The sequence below is a fragment of the Purpureocillium takamizusanense genome, chromosome 2 (assembly GCF_022605165.1).
Source record: "Purpureocillium takamizusanense chromosome 2, complete sequence".
NCBI classification, from domain to species: Eukaryota; Fungi; Ascomycota; class Sordariomycetes; order Hypocreales; family Ophiocordycipitaceae; genus Purpureocillium; species Purpureocillium takamizusanense.
Genome location: NC_063069.1, coordinates 89,641 through 108,225, shown reverse-complemented (window position 1 = coordinate 108,225; position 18,585 = coordinate 89,641). Strand labels below are relative to the sequence as shown.

General features: G+C 57.6%; 7 protein-coding genes across 10 annotated transcripts; 2 read left to right on the top strand and 5 right to left on the bottom strand.

Annotated features, from left to right (window-relative positions):
• Positions 1 to 159: 159 nt before the first annotated feature.
• Positions 160 to 1,785, bottom strand: JDV02_001875 (uncharacterized protein; the record flags this gene model as incomplete). Its single annotated transcript, XM_047982848.1, has 3 exons — positions 160 to 504; positions 573 to 1,670; positions 1,756 to 1,785. The coding sequence occupies 3 exons, from the start codon at positions 1,783 to 1,785 to the stop codon at positions 160 to 162; spliced, it is 1,473 nt and encodes a 490-aa protein (XP_047838816.1).
• Positions 1,786 to 3,362: 1,577 nt separating this feature from the next.
• Positions 3,363 to 4,242, bottom strand: JDV02_001874 (uncharacterized protein). Its single transcript, XM_047982847.1, has 2 exons — positions 3,948 to 4,242; positions 3,363 to 3,870 (listed from the first exon to the last, which is right to left on the bottom strand). The coding sequence occupies exon 1, from the start codon at positions 4,152 to 4,154 to the stop codon at positions 3,951 to 3,953; it is 204 nt and encodes a 67-aa protein (XP_047838815.1). The 5' UTR covers positions 4,155 to 4,242; the 3' UTR covers positions 3,363 to 3,870; positions 3,948 to 3,950.
• Positions 4,243 to 4,408: 166 nt separating this feature from the next.
• Positions 4,409 to 6,616, bottom strand: JDV02_001873 (uncharacterized protein; the record flags this gene model as incomplete). Its single annotated transcript, XM_047982846.1, has 5 exons — positions 4,409 to 4,858; positions 4,932 to 5,267; positions 5,360 to 6,011; positions 6,074 to 6,168; positions 6,239 to 6,616. The coding sequence occupies 5 exons, from the start codon at positions 6,614 to 6,616 to the stop codon at positions 4,817 to 4,819; spliced, it is 1,503 nt and encodes a 500-aa protein (XP_047838814.1). The 3' UTR covers positions 4,409 to 4,816.
• Positions 6,617 to 9,405: 2,789 nt separating this feature from the next.
• LEU2_1 (3-isopropylmalate dehydrogenase) lies at positions 9,406 to 11,406 on the bottom strand. 2 transcript variants are annotated; one of them, XM_047982844.1, is made up of 7 exons: positions 11,258 to 11,406; positions 11,165 to 11,185; positions 11,039 to 11,110; positions 10,357 to 10,951; positions 10,183 to 10,299; positions 10,083 to 10,117; positions 9,406 to 10,009 (listed from the first exon to the last, which is right to left on the bottom strand). In XM_047982844.1, the coding sequence occupies exons 1-7, from the start codon at positions 11,306 to 11,308 to the stop codon at positions 9,809 to 9,811; spliced, it is 1,092 nt and encodes a 363-aa protein (XP_047838812.1). In that variant the 5' UTR covers positions 11,309 to 11,406; the 3' UTR covers positions 9,406 to 9,808. The 2 variants fall into 2 exon arrangements, with proteins under 2 accessions (XP_047838812.1, XP_047838813.1); XM_047982845.1 differs by having other exon boundaries at positions 9,406 to 10,117.
• An 871-nt stretch (positions 11,407 to 12,277) lies between these two features.
• On the top strand, positions 12,278 to 13,997 carry JDV02_001871 (uncharacterized protein). Its single transcript, XM_047982843.1, has one exon. It carries the CDS (start codon positions 12,704 to 12,706, stop codon positions 13,832 to 13,834), a length of 1,131 nt encoding a protein of 376 aa, XP_047838811.1. The 5' UTR covers positions 12,278 to 12,703; the 3' UTR covers positions 13,835 to 13,997.
• A 266-nt stretch (positions 13,998 to 14,263) lies between these two features.
• JDV02_001870 (uncharacterized protein) lies at positions 14,264 to 16,062 on the top strand. 2 transcript variants are annotated; one of them, XM_047982841.1, is made up of 3 exons: positions 14,264 to 14,503; positions 14,626 to 14,883; positions 15,181 to 16,062. In XM_047982841.1, exons 1-3 carry the CDS (start codon positions 14,449 to 14,451, stop codon positions 15,783 to 15,785), a joined length of 918 nt encoding a protein of 305 aa, XP_047838809.1. In that variant the 5' UTR covers positions 14,264 to 14,448; the 3' UTR covers positions 15,786 to 16,062. The 2 variants fall into 2 exon arrangements, with proteins under 2 accessions (XP_047838809.1, XP_047838810.1); XM_047982842.1 differs by having other exon boundaries at positions 14,264 to 14,883.
• GUF1 (Translation factor guf1 mitochondrial) lies at positions 15,914 to 18,539 on the bottom strand. Of its 2 annotated transcripts, XM_047982840.1 has the most exons (4): positions 17,061 to 18,539; positions 16,808 to 16,990; positions 16,562 to 16,749; positions 15,914 to 16,426 (listed from the first exon to the last, which is right to left on the bottom strand). In XM_047982840.1, the coding sequence occupies exons 1-4, from the start codon at positions 18,455 to 18,457 to the stop codon at positions 16,215 to 16,217; spliced, it is 1,980 nt and encodes a 659-aa protein (XP_047838808.1). In that variant the 5' UTR covers positions 18,458 to 18,539; the 3' UTR covers positions 15,914 to 16,214. The 2 variants fall into 2 exon arrangements, with proteins under 2 accessions (XP_047838808.1, XP_047838807.1); XM_047982839.1 differs by having other exon boundaries at positions 16,562 to 16,990.
• Positions 18,540 to 18,585: the final 46 nt, after the last annotated feature.

Below are 18,585 nucleotides of genomic sequence, written 5' to 3'. Positions count from 1 at the left end.
TAGCTCATGCAAGCTCAGGATGACCGCCACTGTTACGGCTTACAAGTCTTGACTGGTCCATTCTACTCAAAGTACCTGAGCCACTTGCTTTGATACACTCCATGATGCATGCTCTACCAAGTTCCCGCGTATCGTCTTTCCGGAGCTCCTGTAGGACATTCAGTCGAAACGCGGTCGGAGCCGAACGTATAGCGGACTCTTTTCCCATATAGTAAAGGTCTTCTGCTTATCGTGCCAGTCATCTTGCCCATGTGCTAACTCAAAGTCGAATCGTAAGAACAGTCCGGCGATGATGTACCGCATCTCGGCCTGTGCCAGCCTCTTGCCAAGGCAGTCTCGGGGCCCACAGCTAAAGGGCTTGTAGATGGCTTTATTGTCGACTTCGAACCGCTTATCATATAGAGCATGGTCCTTCGTGAGCCACCTTTCTGGGAGAAACTCATCGGGGTCAACGAAATGCTCGGGGTTCCGAAACGTTGCCCAGTGATAAGCGGACACGCGTGTCTACACGAACCGTATGGGCGGACACATCAGCCTAGCTCTCTCATGATATTATATAAGGAGATTCTTACCCCCGGTGGGACGTATTTGCCGTCAACCGTGTCGCCGGGACTTAGTCGTGTGAGCAACTCTGCGAAGGGGGGGTACACACGGAGCGTCTCATTGATAACGGCTTGAAGATATTCGGCTGCTGCGGCGCTCTGTAGCGTAATTTCATCTTCCGTTTGAAATAGTGATCGAATTTCCTCGGCAAGGATAGCATAAACCCGGGGATTACGCGCTGTATAGAAGCAAAAGCCGGATAGGGCCGTGGCCGTGGTTTCGCTGCCCGCCACGACCAGTGTTGGCGATGTGGACAGGACCTCGGCTCTGGTCATAGCTTTACCGCCGTGACTGGCCTGACGCAGCATATACGACGTGACGTCCTTGTGTCCCGGCGAAATCTCCTCTCCACGCGCCAAGCGCATCATGGACTTTTCTGTTCCGTAGCGGCGGATAGTTTGCGGCGTGCTCCATACCGGAATCATGCGGAACAGGCCCGCGATGGGATAGATTTGGTAGACGCGCTGCATGGCGGTGCCGCGGAAGCTTTGCACGATGAAGCGGATCCAGGGGTGATAGCCATTGTTGGCCAGGCTATGGAAGGAATCGGAGAAGAGCAGGTCACCGGTGATGTCGAAGAGGGTTAGATTGAACCACTCGACGACATTTACGGGCTGGTCTTGCCTCGCACGCTCTTCGAGGCGGTCCAAAAGCATCTTTACGTACTTGCGGACAGTAGGGTCTTGTCGTATGAGGGCTGAATCGTTGAACGCCGGGGCGAGCTGCCGGCGCTGCCGGCGGTGGGAGTCATGGTGGGCCGTGAGAATGTTGACTTGTTCTGCCTCATAGAGATTGGGTACCCTCAAGAACTCCTGTCGACCCTTGCGATAGCCAAACACTTCTTGCCATGCAATTGAGCCGTCGACGGCAATGTGATTAGGCCCGATGCGAACAGCGGGGCCGTATTTGCGGTGCAAGGCGGGCATTTTTCTTGTCCATTCTCCTCGAAGGAAATTGGAATAGACATAAGGAACATATGTAGCGGCCAGCAGGGGCGGACCGGGGAACTTAGACAGTGGGTGAAACCAGAGGCGGTAAACAACCGAGGCGATACCGTACGCCAGTGTCTACGACCGGAGCTGAGAGTGAGCGACTGATAGCCAAATGTTATGCGGGCGGCCATGGACTCGGACGAATCTCTGTCGAACTTACCAACGAGGCGATGAGCCAGAGAGTCTCCATGCTGTCTACGTGATGAGCGAGAGCCTTGAGAGCGCTGAGACCACGCCCGACACTGGACAACTTGGACGGATGACAAGGGTTGCCGAGTCGAACTAATGAACACAAAAAGGAAGAGAATCTTTTCGGAGCTCGCCGGACCTCATGCGTCTCTTCGTCTTATGAACCCACCGCTGTCGTTTCCATCCCGGTAAAGGATCCATCTGCCGGAGATGGTGTGGGACTTTTTCACGTACCTACCATGTCCAGTGTCCGCATTGCCAGTGTGGTCGCAACATGGGTTCAAGATGCATCTCATGGTGAAGGCGACGGGGACGGACGCACGCATGCACGGGGTGGGCGGCGGGGTGGGCGGGCGGGCGAGACATGGGACGCTGTGCGCTTTGGCTTCGTGTTCCAGGCAGGTGAGAGGCTGACAATTCGCAAGATACGACAGGACCATCCATGTCCATGCCCTGTTCTCGGCCTCTTTAACATGAGAAAGATAAGGAAATATATGGCTTGAGACTGGCGTTGATCACACCAGCCACCCAACATGGGCGCGGGCGAATACACACTACACTCGTCGCGACATTTGGCCGGTGCCACACGGTAGCGAGTCCACATGCACTCCTCCAGTCAGTACATGCAGGGAAATTTTGCCCATGTGTTCATCATAAGGCCGCGAAAAGGCGTCCGCTTCACGAAGACGCGAGATGCCGTGGCATCCCATACTAACTTACTACTAGCCTTGTACGGCACTTGGCTCGGCCACCACAACAAGCACACAAGCACCAGTCTCACACATGAGAAGGGCTTTTAGATGTCGCGCATCGCACATGAGCAAAACCCCAACGGCGAGGGTCTGGTCCGTGTCTGACATTCATTATGTCTCAAGGCAGCACCTATCGCTGAGTGTCCCCGTTGCAGATCGCCCTCTGGAGCTTACGCATGGCGCGCCAGTGAAGAAAGTAGGGCTACCGGGCGCTTAGAGTGCGAGTGCCCACTGTGGCCGTTTGGCGCCCAACACGCGCTGCAATTGTTGGTGTCTGGTGCAGTCTTGTCGTGGACAGAATCCAAGGCGCCCCCCCCTCGTCGTGGCGCTGCCCCGGCTTGCCCGTTGTTGTTAGGGGTCTTCAAGCTGAGACGGCACGTTAGGTGGGGCCTATTGACACTGGCTGGTCACCGGGACCAGTGCTGTGAGTGAGACACGGGTGACTCGTTCCACGGTTCACAGGGAGAGGCATGACGACAAGTTGTCCTTGTACTCCGTACTATTACTTCCATCATATACGCAAACACATTTAACCGGCGCTACTTAGGGTGAAGCGGCGGGAGCTTGGGAAACTAACGAAGAGGAAATCTAAATGTCGGGATTCGGCTCGTATATTAATATGTTATCAGGTAGCGCGCCGTCGCAGCCGACAGACCGACCCCCGCGGCGTAGCTAGTAGGGCTAACGGATCAGTTGCCTGCCGACATACCCGTGGTCGCGCAAATGGTAGTGTTGGGCCAGGTAAGTTAATGGGGCTTCCACGTCGAGAAGGATATAGGCTAAGCTTCAATACGATTCACCAGATCTACATGGTTATAATACGAGAGCTCTTATTGGATTACGTGTCGAGTGTGATGCCATCGTATCCGCTAGAGAAACTACTATTGTAAACTACTATTTACCCAAGGGCATGTCTGTATTTGTGCGTCAACCCCGCACACCGTATACAAGGGGCCAGTGCTAGCAGCCCGCGATGACTTCATTACGCGCAGCCTCTGCTATTGTCGTAGGCCTCGATACCTGCTGCAGCCCGGCAGCCTGCCAGCCGAGGCATAGAGCATCGACGCAGGCCTCGAAAGTCCATTATTATGCTCATACGACTGTATAGGGGCCCCCGGTTCGTATGGGCTGACGGGGCCAGTAGAGATATTCCCTTGGGTAAATAGTAAATTTCATTTACATGCTGCTGCACAAAATTGGTCGGGCCATTTTAGCCAACACAACATTTCGGTGCGAGTGAACAAGATAAACGCTGGGGATTTAATTTGAAACCGTCCCTGATTCTGCCATGGCTATAGCTATCATAGTTTGTGCTGACAACTAACACCACTTCTCTGATTGCCGAGTCAGACCATGCGGTGAGAACGGCGATGGAGGCAAACAGAAAGAAGAAGACGAAAAGGGGAATTACCTTTTAGCAAAGGCAGGTCCGGCAGCCTGGCTTGTTGCAAGGGTCGCAGAGGCAGCAGCACACGCCGCGCGGTCCCAGCCCAAAGTCTCTCTTCTCCGCCTCGGTGGCCGGGGAGAAGAGGTCCCGCGGCAGAGCCTGCTTGGGCGCCGAGTCAAGGGCCATGACGGTGGCGACGGCGGAGAGGAGGAGGACAAATGAAGTCTTCATGTTGGAATGAAAGCAAAAGAAACCTGTTTGAGCAGAATGGAGATTTTCAATCGTTGTTTGAGTTCTGCAAGTTCTGAGAAGAGAGACACGAGCAGCGAGCGAGCGTCCGTACGAACTGTCTGATCGGGTCGTCGCTCTTATACTATTTCTTAAAGGAATGTAAACCCTGCCGCGCCATCGGGAGTCACGCCAATGGGGAGCACTAGTGAGTAAGAACTCAAAGTTCACTACTTTCTTGCTAAACGAGTGTCGGAGTTCTGTGCGACCCCCCCTCCTGCGGAGAAAGCCTCGACGACCTGCCTATTCAAGCTCACGAAAGGAGTAGCCGCCGACACTTAAAGATGACCGCAGAGAGGCACAGTCCAGTCGTGTGTGTGCATATTCAGTCTCGCATGATCTGTTCCGAACCCAAAACCCAAATCCCGCACGGTTCGACGCGCGCCGTTGACATCATCCCACTTGGGTTGATGCGAGGGCGAGTAGGCGCGAGGCTCCTAGGAGGCCCGGGCCAAGGACCGCAAATGCAGTCTGTGATCATCTTCTCGGTGGCAGCCGCAAAACATTTGCCTCCTTCGCATCGAACTCGAGATGTTGAAATAATGAAAACGGCCGTGAATCGAACGCCTGGTGACCGCAAGCGTGTTGACATGGAGTCTCCCGAACTATGGGTGAGCCGCGGCGCTGCTCAGCCTCATCAGGAGGGCCTGGGGCAAGAATTAGTGGTAGCGCCCAACCAGGCTTGCGAGGGGAGAGGGGGAGCCTTTTTGGTAGACTTACGCTATCGCCAAGCTTCATGATGGCGGAGGCTCTCTTGTCAATCTTCTCAGACAGGTATGCGTGCTTATGCGCCGCGTGTGCCATGACCAAGGACCAGTTGTCAAGCAGCTCCGCCTGCGTCGCCCCGTCGAAGCGCGTGCAAAGGTCCGCGTACTTGCCCGGGAACGCGTCCTGCCATCTCTTTGCCATGGCTTGGAGAAATGTAGGAACGGTGTCGATGTGCTTCTGGAAGGCGTTCAGCACGCTGGCGATCCTAAACATCCTCTCTGCGAACCGATCGGGGAGGTGGCAGGGCGGCGGCGTGGCAGTATCCCATCCTTTTCCCAGCTCCCTGACCTTGTCTCCTCGTCAGTAAAAGGCGGCTACGAGCAAAATGGGATGGTAAAGAAAGACGCTCAAAGTGGGCATCGATCCGGGCGCTTACTTACCGCGGCCGTGTACAGTTCGTCAATGCGTTTGAGACTGAGATCCCAGCCTGCGCTCCAGCGGTCTATCCCGACCATGAGCAGCATTTGGAAGAGGGCAATGCCAGTTGCTCCCTCGGGACTCTTCAGACCGCGCTCATCCCAGTCACTTTGCGACGCCTTAACAGTAAAATGCACGGTGTCAGATACCACAAAGGCAACCGTCTGGGGGTTATTGACGTGCGTCGAGTTGCCGCCGTATGACGTGGCGGTTCTCATGCCAATCCAGAATCGATCCTCAGCAAAGGTTATCACCTCCTCATTGTGCCCAATTTGAGCGACGACACTGCCTCGCGGGCACATGACGCCAGAACCCGGCCAAGACTCCGGCCGCGTCCTCTCCACAGTAGCGGTGTCAGGGAGATAGACGTGAAAGGTGAAGTGAAGGTATGTCCAGCAGTCGGGAAAGGTGCCGAGAGACCAGGCAAGGCAGCGGTCCCCCTCGTCGAGCCCCTTTTCTCGGCAGAACCCCTGCATAGAGTCTAGACACCAGGAGAGCTCTCGATCGGGGCAGTCGAGGTCTTTGTGAACCTGTTTCGTCGGGTTCACCATCAAGAGTAGGATCGCACAGAATACTGGCAGCGAAATGACCCAAGGATCCGGACCCGTGAATGACCTAGATTGATGCGCAGTTGGCGGACTGACGCGGCCTTGTTCTGAATCTGATCATGAACATACCAAAGCTGCGCGTCGGGGGCCGGACCTCGGGGGGACGAGGCTGTCGAAAGCGGCTTCCAAGCGTCCTCCGGCAGCGCCGCAGTAGCCACGCCTCGCTGGAGATCAGAGACAGGTCATCAGTCAAGCCATGTGGATAATGTTCGAGGAAAGGCAATGGCGACGCACCGTCTCTTGACGCAACGGTATGTGCAGCCTGCCCCGCGACAAGAAGAGGTCATCAACGAAGAAGCCCTCATACACGGGGTTCAAGTGCTTGGAGGCCAGCCACGAGAACAGCCGAGTCGAGGGCAACTCGGCATCGTCGAATTCAGGGCCGAGCTGACGGCGCCTCGACGGTCCGGTGGAAGCATCGGGCCAGGAGACTCGCAACACTTGCACGGCCCTGCTAATGTTTCCGGCTTCGCCATCGCTCAACCGAGACGGGTGAGCGACACGGCGCAATGGAACCGCGATGGAGAGCCCATCATTCTCGAGACGGAGCATGGCCTCCCAAGCCGGCTGGCCGGAAATGGACGGCAGCACGTGAAAGTCGTTGCCGGACATTGGCCTGCAGATGAGGCTGGCCATGGCCTGGTCATGAGCTTCCCGCTGAAGGGGGTGGTGAGTGGTTTGGCCATTCTGGACAAAATCGTCCTGGATTACGGAAACAACTTTTTGGAGAAGCATGGACAAATTATCCTCCGTGGGCAAGATCTGGCTGGGGAGCATCGTGGTTGCTAAGACGGGCTGACGTGGGAAAGATTTGATGATTGCTCAGTTTGTGTGTTCAAGTTTTCTTTTGGAAGCGGCGATGATGTTGTGTTGTTAGATGAGGAAAAGCAATCGCAGAGAGCCGGCGCGACGCTCTTCCTTTATGGGCAAGAGGAAGCCGCTGCTGCTGCTGCTGCTGCTTTGCTGTGATGCACGGTGTTGGGTGTTTTCCTGCATCCTCCATGCGATTCGTGCCAATCGTATTTGTTTGCACTGCGGCCGGGATAGACAAGGGGTTGGCAGCCGTCCAGTTAACTTGAAGCCGGGCCCAGCGTATGCACATTCGGAGACAGGGAGTTTGTAATAACTGGACTAGGGTCCTGTTTGGACGAGCGCAGCCACTGTATGTGACCAACAGGTGGTACGAGTTACGGTGGCAAACGCAAACACGGAGTCGAAGAGCACGCTTCCATTCGAACAGTCTGTTATAGGACAAGCAACCCCATGACGACGAGCAAAGCCTTTGTTACCAAAAAAAAAAAAGTGGTGCGAGCTTTTATGCAGTCGCAGATAAGATGCGAAAATTTCGCATCCGAACAGCTTGCTGCAGAGCGAACGATCGGGTGTGATGACGAGAGCTTTCCGTCTCAGGACCACATGACTACGTCCAGGAACGGGGAGTTTTCTCCAGGACACGGGGCAAGCAGCGAGGTCGTCGGAGGAAAGAGGGGCGCGTTTTGTTGCTGCCGGGCATGGATGACTGCCTATGATGTGCTTGTTGACCCGGCTCGAGGCCGCGATATGCCCCCTTCAGAACACACAAGGCATGGCGTGCAGCAAGCCAACTCGAGGGTGCACACTCGAAGCGCCTCGACTCAACACCGTGGAATGATATAAAGCTACGGCAGCTCGGCGTATGTCCATCTGAGGAGACGATAATCCAAGCGACATCTCGCAGAACATCACAAGACCGGACATACGCACATTGACAGAGCGAAAACCCCTCCCGTCAACTTTACACCAAAGTTTTCGTACATTTACTCAAGAACTTCCAGGTTAGGACGTTCCGTAAGGAGTGCAACCCACTTCATAGACACTGACATCATCATAGGTAGCAGTCATGACTGGAAACACCCGCTGGTGCCGCAACTGCAAAGACGAGACCGATGTTGAAATTCACAAAAATGTGGCTCGATGCGCGATATGCAAGCAGCATTACGACAGCCAGTGACGGCAGCGGCACGCGTAGTAGAATGGCCCGGGCTCCCGCAATGGCCATGCAGTGCAGTGAAGTGCAGTGAACGAACCAGGTCTTTGGAGGTACTTTGGTCTGCTAGATATATTGTCGCAGCGCACTTGTTTTGGTCTGCTGTTGGTTACAACAACAAAAGTTGTGGCAAGCTCCCTGCAGATGCACTACCCAAGCATGTTGACGCACGATATGGCACTACCCAAGGATATTGACGCACGATTGAGGGACGGATCATGTTCGCGCAAAGGGAGCAACATGGCACTATGCAAGGCAGTCACAATTTGCGGGGTAGAACGTACTCCCTAGGTAGGTACTAACTCACCAAGTCAGCGCATAGTACTTCGTATAAAGGAAACAATACAAAGCTTGATTTCAGCCATGGATCAATGACTTGCAGGACCAACAAGCTTATACGTAAATAGTACTGTGTCAGACAAGTGGGACTCGAGCGAGCAAATGGAGATGGCAGATCACCGGGACGGGAAAAGGTGCCTGAGCGAGCAACCGAGCAGCCCTTGTTGCTTCATAGATCTCCCTGGAGGAACAAAAAGGGAAGTGTAGGCTCTGTATACCCTCAGGATCTATTGAATGCATAGACCAAGGACATTCACTCAGGGCCAATCATTCGGGGGGGATCGTCGACTAGGAGCCGCCGCCGCTCATCCCACAACCCGGCAACCCCAACAAACACGCAGGCCCTCCACTGCTGCAGCTGCCCGCGATGGGTTCGATTGGGCGCGGCGCCGGGGCAGCCTCGAATTGCTGCCCAGCCATCTTCTGCCGGCCTCAATTGCAGCTGCAGCACGTGGCTAGTTAACCCGCAGCAGGGCACTGGAGGCTGGGCTCAGCCGGCTGGGGGGTCGAACGTGTATACGAGGCCGTAAATAGGGCTACAAAGGACAGCCCTCATAGCACACGTACTGTACATACTTTGTACTGCCAGTTTCGGCGCTTGCTCTCAAGGCGACGACGGCCATCCATCCGCCTACGGTACCAACGCGAGTTGTCTTGAGCAGGAGTCTTAGCATTTCACGCGTGCCGCTTTCTAGGCGCCGTGGTGTTTTGGGGGGCGCCGTTCACTCTCACAGGGACAGACAGACAGCTCGAGTCGCTGAGGCCCGGCAGCGGCAGAGAGCTGTCACTCTTCGTCTCTCCCTACATGTACGTATACCTTGCCATCATGGGCGGCGACGAGTTGGGCCTGAACAATAAGATCACACACATAGAGTGAGAATTGAAGGCGGGGAACAAGGGGGCAGGCAGGCAGAAGTGTGGGGGGGAGAGAGAGAGAGAGACACCTACTCGGCTGCACCGACACGACTGACGACCAACATGCGTCGGCGATCGACGTCCACACGACGGCGATAACCTCCCTTTACACGAACCACATCTCGCCGTCTTATTAGATTGGTGGCTTGCTCTTCGCGCGCGCGCACCCCGCCACGTATTTTTCGGGCATCCGCAATCGGGGATAAAACCCATGGGCGCTTTTTTCTTCTTCGTACTAACGTACTTGGTATGCACTCAATACGGTTTGTAACCAACATGGCAGGCGTCTCCCGTTACATATTGTAAGATGGAATAGCTGTTGCTCCCACGGGGAAAGGTGGCATCCCCGATCGGATGAGGCGCCCTTGCCGCCCTTGCCACCATTATTAGCCCGCCGCCACTGTATGATAGCCGGGCGACCGTCTGTCTGTTTTTCTCCACCACTTCTATTTTCTTCAAATCTTCCACCCCTATTTTCCCCTTTCAACCCTCTCTGTCCAATTCTCCTTTTCGCGTGAGACATGTCACGCCTTGAGAATCTTGACCAGCTCAGCAACGATGGCATCTCCTGCTTCTGCAGTGCCCGTGCTGCCGCCCATGTCCTTGGTTCTCAGCCCGGCGTCGATGGCGGCGCGGACCGCGTCCTCGACGATTTTAGCCTCGTGGGCGAGGTTCAGAGAGTACCGGAACATCATGGCCACGGAAAGGATGGTGCCAATGGGATTCTGGAAATGATGTCAGCTCTGTACTTGCAGCGAATGGACAGGAATCGTCCGAAAACAGGGGGTCTTGACGCACGACAATCCCTTTCCCTGATATGTCCGGCGCGCTACCTGTCCTCTGCGTTAGCGACTGATGTCTACATGAGGAGGGCTCGAGTGGAGGATGGGTGTCTCACCATGAATCGGTTCACAGATAGAAGGCACTGCAGAGCCCGGAATCCCGCAGAGACTCGCGCTCGGGAGGAGCCCTATGCTTCCAGCTATGGCGCTCGCCTCGTCGCTGAGAATATCCCCTGCAGAAAACTCGTTAGCTAAACCGCCATCGAGAGTGGACGAGGGGCCTCGCTCGCCTGCCAAGTTGGGCGCTATCATGACGCCATTCAGCTGCCTCGGGTTCTTGACCATGATCATGGCCGCGCTGTCAATAAGCTGATGCTCGACCTTGATATCAGGAAACTCGTTTTTAAAGACCTCCTCAACCACACTACGCCAGAGTCTGCTTGTCGCCAGCACGTTTGCCTTGTCTAGCGAGATGACCCGCGAGTCTCCCCTCGTCCTGGCCAGGTAGCCGCCCATTCGCGCGATACGCTCGATTTCCGGTTTCGTGTAAACAGTCGTGTCGAGCGCATTATGCCCATCGTACTCTTTTCGCTCTCCGAAATATATGCCTGAGGTCAACTCCCGGACCAACATCATGTCGATGCCGCGGCAGACGGACGCCTTAAGGGGGGAGGACTCGACGAGGGCGTCGGACGCGAAGAAGCAGGGGCGGAGGTTTCCATAGGCTCCCATCTCACTGCGTAGCCTTAGGAGGCCCTGCTCCGGGCGGACGGCGCCGGTGCCCCATTCAGGGCCGCCGATGGCGCCGAGGAGCACGGCGTCGGCGGCTTTGGCGGCGGCGAGGGCCTTGTCTGTGAGGGGGGTGCCGGTCTGGTCGATGGAGCACTGGGGAGAAACGCCGAGGTCAGCAAGAGACTTCTCTCGTGGATGTCTTTGGGCCCGTGTGATGCGTCGTCCAGGGGGACGACTTACCCCTCCGAGCAGGTGGTCCTGCAGATTGAATTTGCCAGCAGTCGGGCTCAGCTCCTCGACCGTCTTGATGACCTGAATCCTGCGTCAGATGTGCTCAACTGCAGGTCGCAAATACCAGAATCGTACCTTGATTGCCTCAGCAATGACCTGTCAAATAACCAGAGTCAGCCTCTCTCCTTCTAGAGGTGAGGGTGGGAAAGCTCGGGGGTAGTCAGTCACCTCTGGGCCACAGTGGTCGCCCGCAAAAACAACAATGTTGTGTTCCGCCATGGTTGCAATGCTTGTCCGACGGAGTTCGTCCAAATATCGCAGGAAGGGAGATTGGAAAAGGGAGACGGCTTGTTCGTTCGAAATGGCATGCTTTCGCTGGCAGCGCAGCTCGCCCACCCCGCCCCTCACCTCCCTCTCCGACCTCGGCAGAACCCCAACCCCCCCGCACTTGCCGAGATCGGAGATGGGGGAAGCTTCAGCCTGCTTCAACCCGCTTCAATCCAAGAAAGGAACGAAAGTTTATGTATAGAGTAGGAGCACATAAAGGCAATATAGTTGCATATGATCGCATACATATACAAATGGCCGTAACGTTCCTCTATCGGCCTGTTGGATACGGATACGGAGATGCACTTGTTGATAGATGTCACCTTGGGCTCAGTCTGTCGATGCAGCACTCCCCACGACTTCATAAGACATCCGATAATACATCCGAAGGCAAGCTCCAAGAGTCGCCCTCTTACGCACCAGGTATCGCCTCTGTGAATCACATAAATGGTTTTTGCTGCCCTTACCTACTTCGTATCAGCTACCAGCCCTGCTCCCCTACAGCACCGTCCGTCGTCTTGTCGCAGGTCCTTCCAGTACGTCGGCGCTTTTGCGGCAGTGGTGGCTCGTAGCGGCCGTTATCCTCCCCGCTTCCGTTCATTTTGGCTGGTGTCAAGAAATGGACTCTCGTTTTCTGTTTGCGAGAAGATGAAGGGAGCGTGCGAGCACCACCTCAGTGTGTTGGGTCAAGGGATTTGGTGGCCTACCGTGCCCTGTGGATTATTAGCGCCTGGCCACGTCGTGCCGTAGCCGCCAGCGACGTACTGTCGGCCTGACCGCCACCAAAGTACACTGCTGTACTTGACGGGCGCTGCCTGCCGATCACTGTCGAGACCACCTAAAGCGGCGGCACTTCCCACCCCAATTCGTGGGCGTAAGTAAAAGCGCTTTGCATCATGAACAATCTGTAACCAACAAGCCTATGTGTCAAACAAATGCCGTCACCTCAGGTGCCGCCTGCCCTGCCGGTGCGGGGCTTGTTAGGTAGGGGCCAGTTACAATGTTGAAAACAAGCCCTTCAGCCGCGGTTGCTGATTTGTGCTGGCTCTCCCCCTCCGTCTTTCTCTCTCTGTCTCTCCCACACACACTCTATCGCCGAAAGAAAGAGGGCGTAGATCCTAACGCCGAAAGTGGCGTACTGGAATTCTACATGTCACGCCCCAAAGGTGGTGTTGGTTGGCACATGGAGGTAACACGGAACCGGGACGAGCTGAGCTTTATGTCATGACACTCACGGTGACACCGAAAACTACGGTTCCGGTCTCGAAGCTGCTGTCATGTTTCCGCGGAGGGGGAAGAGGGAAGAAGTAAAGGTAAGTCGTGTATAAATATGTGGTCAAAAGGCTGATGAATCTCGTCCTCTTCATGCTGGTCCTATACTGCCACCAATTCCCTCCGACAAAGCACACCTATTATTACCAGAATAACAGTGTTTCCCCCTCTCGTTTATCACTCTCTCCCACTCGCAAGCAAGCCATCATGGTTGGGCACGGTCGATACACCACCGAAAAGGTGACGTATCCATCCCACGGCGAGATCGTCGCCGGCGTCCTCTTCCGCCCGACAAACGTATCCAACCCGCCAGGCGTCGTCGTCATCGGGCCCTACTCGTTCATCAAGGAGCAGGCGCCGCTGCAGTACGCGACGCGGCTCGCCGACGAGGGCTACGCGGCGCTCATTTTCGACCCGCGCACCGTGGGCGAGAGCTCGGGCACGCCGCGCCGCCTCGAGAACCCGGTGATGAAGAACGAGGACGCCGTCGCGGGGCTCGACTACCTCGTCGGCCGCGGCGACGTGGACGCGTCGAGGCTCTTCCTCGTGGGCATCTGCCAGGGCGGGCCCGAGTCCCTCGACATCGCCTCGTACGACGACCGCGTCAGGGGCGTCGCCTCGGTGAGCGGCTACTTCCGCGACCACGAGACGGACATTTACATGATCTGCGCGGGGTGCGTCGCCTGGGAGCCCGGCGCGGACATTGCGTCGATGAAGATGCCCACGCCGGAGCAAGGCGAGGCGCTGTACAAGGCACGCCTGGAGCGCGCCAAAAGAGCCCGCGAGCTATACGACAAGACGGGCGAGGTCGTCTACCAGCCGCTCGTCGATCCCCAAGTCGCGGACCCCACGACGGGGTCGCTCGCCGGGCTGCCGGGCCCCGTCGTGTGGTCGTGGTACGGGCCGTGGACGCTCAGGAACTTTGAGAACCGCTACGCCGTCATGAGCGACCTGGATCACTTCGGCTACACCACCGTGCCGGGCGTGGCCAAGCTGGACAAGCCGGCGCTCGTCATTCACGGCGACAACTGCATGAATGGCCCCGCGGCGAGGCGGCACTTCGAGTCCATCCCCACCAAGCACAAGAAGCTCATCTGGGACAACGACGTGTCGCACTTTCAGCACTACGATCAGCCGGACGCGATTGATCGGAACATTGGCGAGATTGCGGCTTGGTTCCAGCAGCACGGGGAGACAGTGGCGTGAGTCCGTCCGTGAGTCCGTGGCTTCGTGGCTCGCTCGCAGGGGGGGCAGACGTGATGATGATGATGATGCTGCTGCTTCCTTTTTGCTGAGGGATGAAAGGAACTGTAATACCGAGAGTTTCTCGATACGCTCGCTTAGATGACATGAATCAGCACCCTCTTTTTCGAATTTATAAAAAAAAAAAAAGAAAGAAAAGTGTATAGATTCCGTCCGTTTGTCGGACGCCGCCGACGATGCAGTGGTAGAAAATCGGCTCCAGCCAGTGGACAGACAGACCACCCGCCTGAGGCGTTGCCTAATTCAGCGCCGCCGCCGTGAATCACTGGCCAGGCCAGGCCAGCGCCAACAAAAATCTCCACTAAACCATCAATTTTAGTTATTCACTGGCCGAGTTCGGGGGCCGCCAACAAATGGTCGTAGCACCAACAACCTACGCCATCATCATCATCGTCTTTCTCTGTTCCAACTCTCCCTCCCTCCACCTTGCTCTCCGGCTCTCCATTGCTCTCCCTTACACTCATACTTATACACATACACGCACACGCACACGCATACGCATACGTACACACACACTCGCGGCCTCACATCCGGCGCGCACACCGCCGCCGCCCGCCATGCCTCCCACCATCGTCCTCATCCGACACGCCCAAGCCCTACACAACGCCCACAATACGTCTCCCCCGCCCCCACCCCCCTTTGCTCCTCTCACCACGGTCATTCATGATCTTGGTGACTGACTGAGTGATACAACAAGACGGGATGGGGCAATGAGCTAACAAGCAAAAGAGCACGGGACCACTCCATCCACGACCCCCCGCTGACGGACCTCGGCCTCGAGCAGTGCGCCTCCCTGCGCGCCTCCCTCCTCGAGCGCTTCGGCGACGGCCACGATGCCGAGGGACGGCAGCAGCTTGCTCTAATGCCCCCGCGCGCAGAGGACGTGGCCGTCATCGTGAGCCCCATGCGCCGCACGCTGCAGACGGCGACGCTGGCGTTGGACTGGCTGGTCGACCGGGGGGTGCGCTTTGAGGCGAGCGCGGATTGGCAAGGTATGTCGGGACTTTTACTTTCGCTTTTTTTTTCCTCTTTGTCTGTCTGTCTGTCTCTCTCTCTCTCTCTCTCTCTCCGGAAGAGCCGTCAGCGTCCGGCAGGGACGGGACGGGACGGGGGGCGCAGCCGGAGCTCCGATCCCGGGGCGGATGGGTGGAGCGGGACGCGGCGTCATGACACTTGACTGCATTGCTCCCCCCGTCCGCGGAGCATCATCACCTTCAGTCACGCACGCACGCACGCACTCAAATCCTCACTCCCAAGACACTTACTCACTTACCCGCGCCTGCCTGCAGAAAACTCGGACCAGCCCTGCGACACGGGCTCCCCCCTCGCCGCCATCGCCCCGTCCTTTCCGCACGTCTCCTTTTCCGACGTGTCGCCCCTGTGGCCAGACAAGACGACCACCACATCCTCCTCCTCCTCTTCTTCCCCCTCCACATCATCAGCATCAGCATCAGCGGAAGCATCATCAGCATCAGCATCAGCCGCCCAGCTCTTCGGCTACACCCGCGCCAGCATCCTCGCCCGCGGCCGCCGCGCCCTCGAGGCCCTGCACGCCCGCCCCGAGCGCCTCGTCTTCGTCGTCTCGCACTCGGGCTTCCTGCGCGCCGGCGTCTGCCGCTGGTGGTTCTTTAACGCCGACTACCGTATCTTTGACTTTGACTTTGTTGCTGTCAACGACCCTGCTGTGTCCTCGGAGGAAGGGGGAGAAGAGAAGCACCAGCACCAGCACCACCAACAGCAGCAACAGCAGCAGGCGCGCGGCGAAGAAGACAACCGGCTCCTGCTGAGGCAGCACCACAGCACGGATCCCAAGGGCGGGCTTGGCTCGTCGTTCGCCGAGAGGGTAGCGCTGGGCGAGGGCCTACCTCGGGGTGAGAATGGCGTCGCGACATAACACAAGGGGCCCCCCGCGAGGTGAGAACGGCATCACGACATAACACAAGGGCCCCCCCACGAGGTGAAAAGGACGTTCACGGCATAGACAAAAAGGTGTGGGTGGGTGGTGATGCTGCTTGAACGGATGGGTCTTTTTTTTGACATTTTGCCCTTCCCGCTCGTGCCTCTTCATGTCTATCTACTCTAGCGTACATCCACATGTCTCTAGATTACACAGGGGATAGGTAGGTTACTCTGCCCCCTCATACTGTACAACTTGGTATACTTTTTGGCCCCTTTCTTTGAACACCGGTTGCCCATGCAAGTTGGAAAAAACGCCGACGTATGATACAACGCCACCCTCGCCTTGATATACATACATACCCACCTATCCAATGCCCCATGTTGAGACTCGTGCTCATGTGCCGCACACCCCAACGTCCTCGTTCTACTTGGACAGAAAGCTCTGAAACGCCGACTGGTCAATCACCACGTTGCCCACCGCCCGCAGCCGCTTCCGGCCCTCCTTCTGCTTCTCCAGCAGCTTGCGCCGCCGCGTGATGTCGCTGGCGTGCAGCTTGGCCAGCACGTCCTTGCGGAACGGCTTGATGGTCTCGCGCGCAATGATCTTGTTGCCCACGGTGGCCTGGATCACGACCTCTGCCCACCATCGCCGCGTTAGCTGCTTGCCGCTTCTCTCTTTTACTCTCTGTGCATAGTTTTCGCCGTTGAAAGGAGGGAAATAAAAAACGAAAATAAAAAAAAGAAACAAAGAGGGAGAGAGGGCACACATACCAAACATTTGCCGGTCGACGTGCTCCTTAAACTTGGTCACCCAGTGCCGCCCGATGCGGTCGGCCTGCGACGCGTGCACCACCCGGCAGATTGCGTCGACGGGCTGCTTGTTGACGAGGAGCTGGAGCTTGACGAGCTTGCTCTGCCGCCAGCCCGCGTCCTCGTAGTCGAGCGTCGCGTACCCCTTGCTGCGGCCATGTTAGCATAGGTTCTGCTTCATGTGACGTCGAGGAAGGGGGGACTCACGTGGCACCCTTGAGCTTGCCAAACAGGTCCTCGACCAGCTGCGCCGACGGAACGTCGTACACCAGGATGACCTGGTCGCCGTGGAAGAACTCGAGGCTCTTTTGCTCGCCGCGATTGGCCTCGCACAGCTCAATCACCCGGCCGAGATACTCTTGCGGCAGTGTCACGGTCGCCTTGACGAACCTGGTAAAAACAATTACAGTCAGCGACTGGAACGTCAGCTGGTCAGGGAGGAGGGTTAGGAGAAACCCACGGCTCAAACAGCCCGGCGCTGCGGATCCGGTGGTCGCTTACTTCCGGGAACAGCGCCGGGTTCTGCACCACCTCCTCCTTGCCGTCGGCCCAAACAATCTTGGTCGGCACCGTCGGCTCCGTGATGATGATGCTCCGGCCGTGCTCCTGGCGGAGCCGGTCCTGGAACACGGAGCAGTGCAGGCTGCCCAGGAAGCCCAGCCGCCACCCGGAGCCGAGCGCCTCGGAAAAGTCCTTTTGCAGCGTCACGCTTCGGTCGTTGAGCACCAGCTGCCCGATGCTGTCGGCTAGCCGGTGGTAGTCGCTCTGGTCCGTGGGGAAGGCCGCGACGAACACCATGGGCTTGGGCTCCTCGAAGCCGGGCAACGGCTCGACCCTGTCCTCGCCGCCGACCGTTGTGAAGGTGTCGCCCAGCTTGGCGTCCTGGATCCGCTTCATGCCCGGGTTGAAGAAGACGTAGCCGACCTGGCCCGCACGGAGAACCGTCTGGGGCGTCGCGTCGGGGTACTGAATGCCCACCTGGCCGACCGTGTACTTGCTGCCCGTGCCCAGGGAGACGACGTTGTCGCCGGCGCGGATGGTGCCGTCAAAGACGCGGACCAGCAGCACGACGCCCTTGAAGTTGTCGTACCACGAGTCCACCAGCAGGAACTTGAGCGGCGCCCTTTCGTCCCCCCGCGGGTGCGGAATCTTCTCCACCACGGCGGGCAGCACGGCGGGCACGCCCTTGCCCGTCTTGGCGCTGACGAGGACGGCGTCGGCGGGGTCGAGCTCGAAGCTCGTCTCCATCTGGTCGAGCACGGCCGGGACGTCGGCCGACGGCATGTCGATCTTGTTGATGACGGGGACCAGGGCCAGGTCCTGGGCGAAGGCGAGGTGGAAGTTGGACACGGTCTGGGCCTGGATGCCCTGGCTGGCGTCGATGAGCAGCAGGGCGCCGCCGCAGCTGGCGTACGAGCGCGTCACCTCGGCGCGGAAGTCGACATGGCCGGGCGTGTCGACCAGGTGCAGCAGGTAGTCGTCGCCCCTGTGCTTGTAGATCATGGTGCACGTCTGCGCCTTGACGGTGATGCCGCGCTCTCGCTCGACGTCGAGCTTGTCGAGGATCTGCTTGTTGCCGTCGCTCGCCGAGATGGTGCCCGTGAGCTCGAGCAGGCGGTCGCTGAGCGTGCTCTTGCCGTGGTCGATGTGCGCGACGATGCAGAAGTTGCGGTACCGCTCGATCGGGATGGCGGCGATGCGCGCCTCGAGCTCCTTGGGCGACGGCTTCGCGGTCGATGCGGCGGCGTAGGCGCGGCGGAAAAGGCGCTCTTCGCACCGCGCCATACATGTAGGGCCCGCGGCGGGCGACAGGCACCGCCGCGTCCACACCGCGCCGGCTCTCCAGGCCCAGCTCATCTAGGCGGATGTGGGAGAGGATGCGGCCGCGAGCGCATTGGAGCTCTTGACGTGGGCGGTCTTCGGATTCGGGTTGAAGCTCGAGGAAGGCAGGCACCTGGTTGTGACAATTTCTCCACCCGATATAA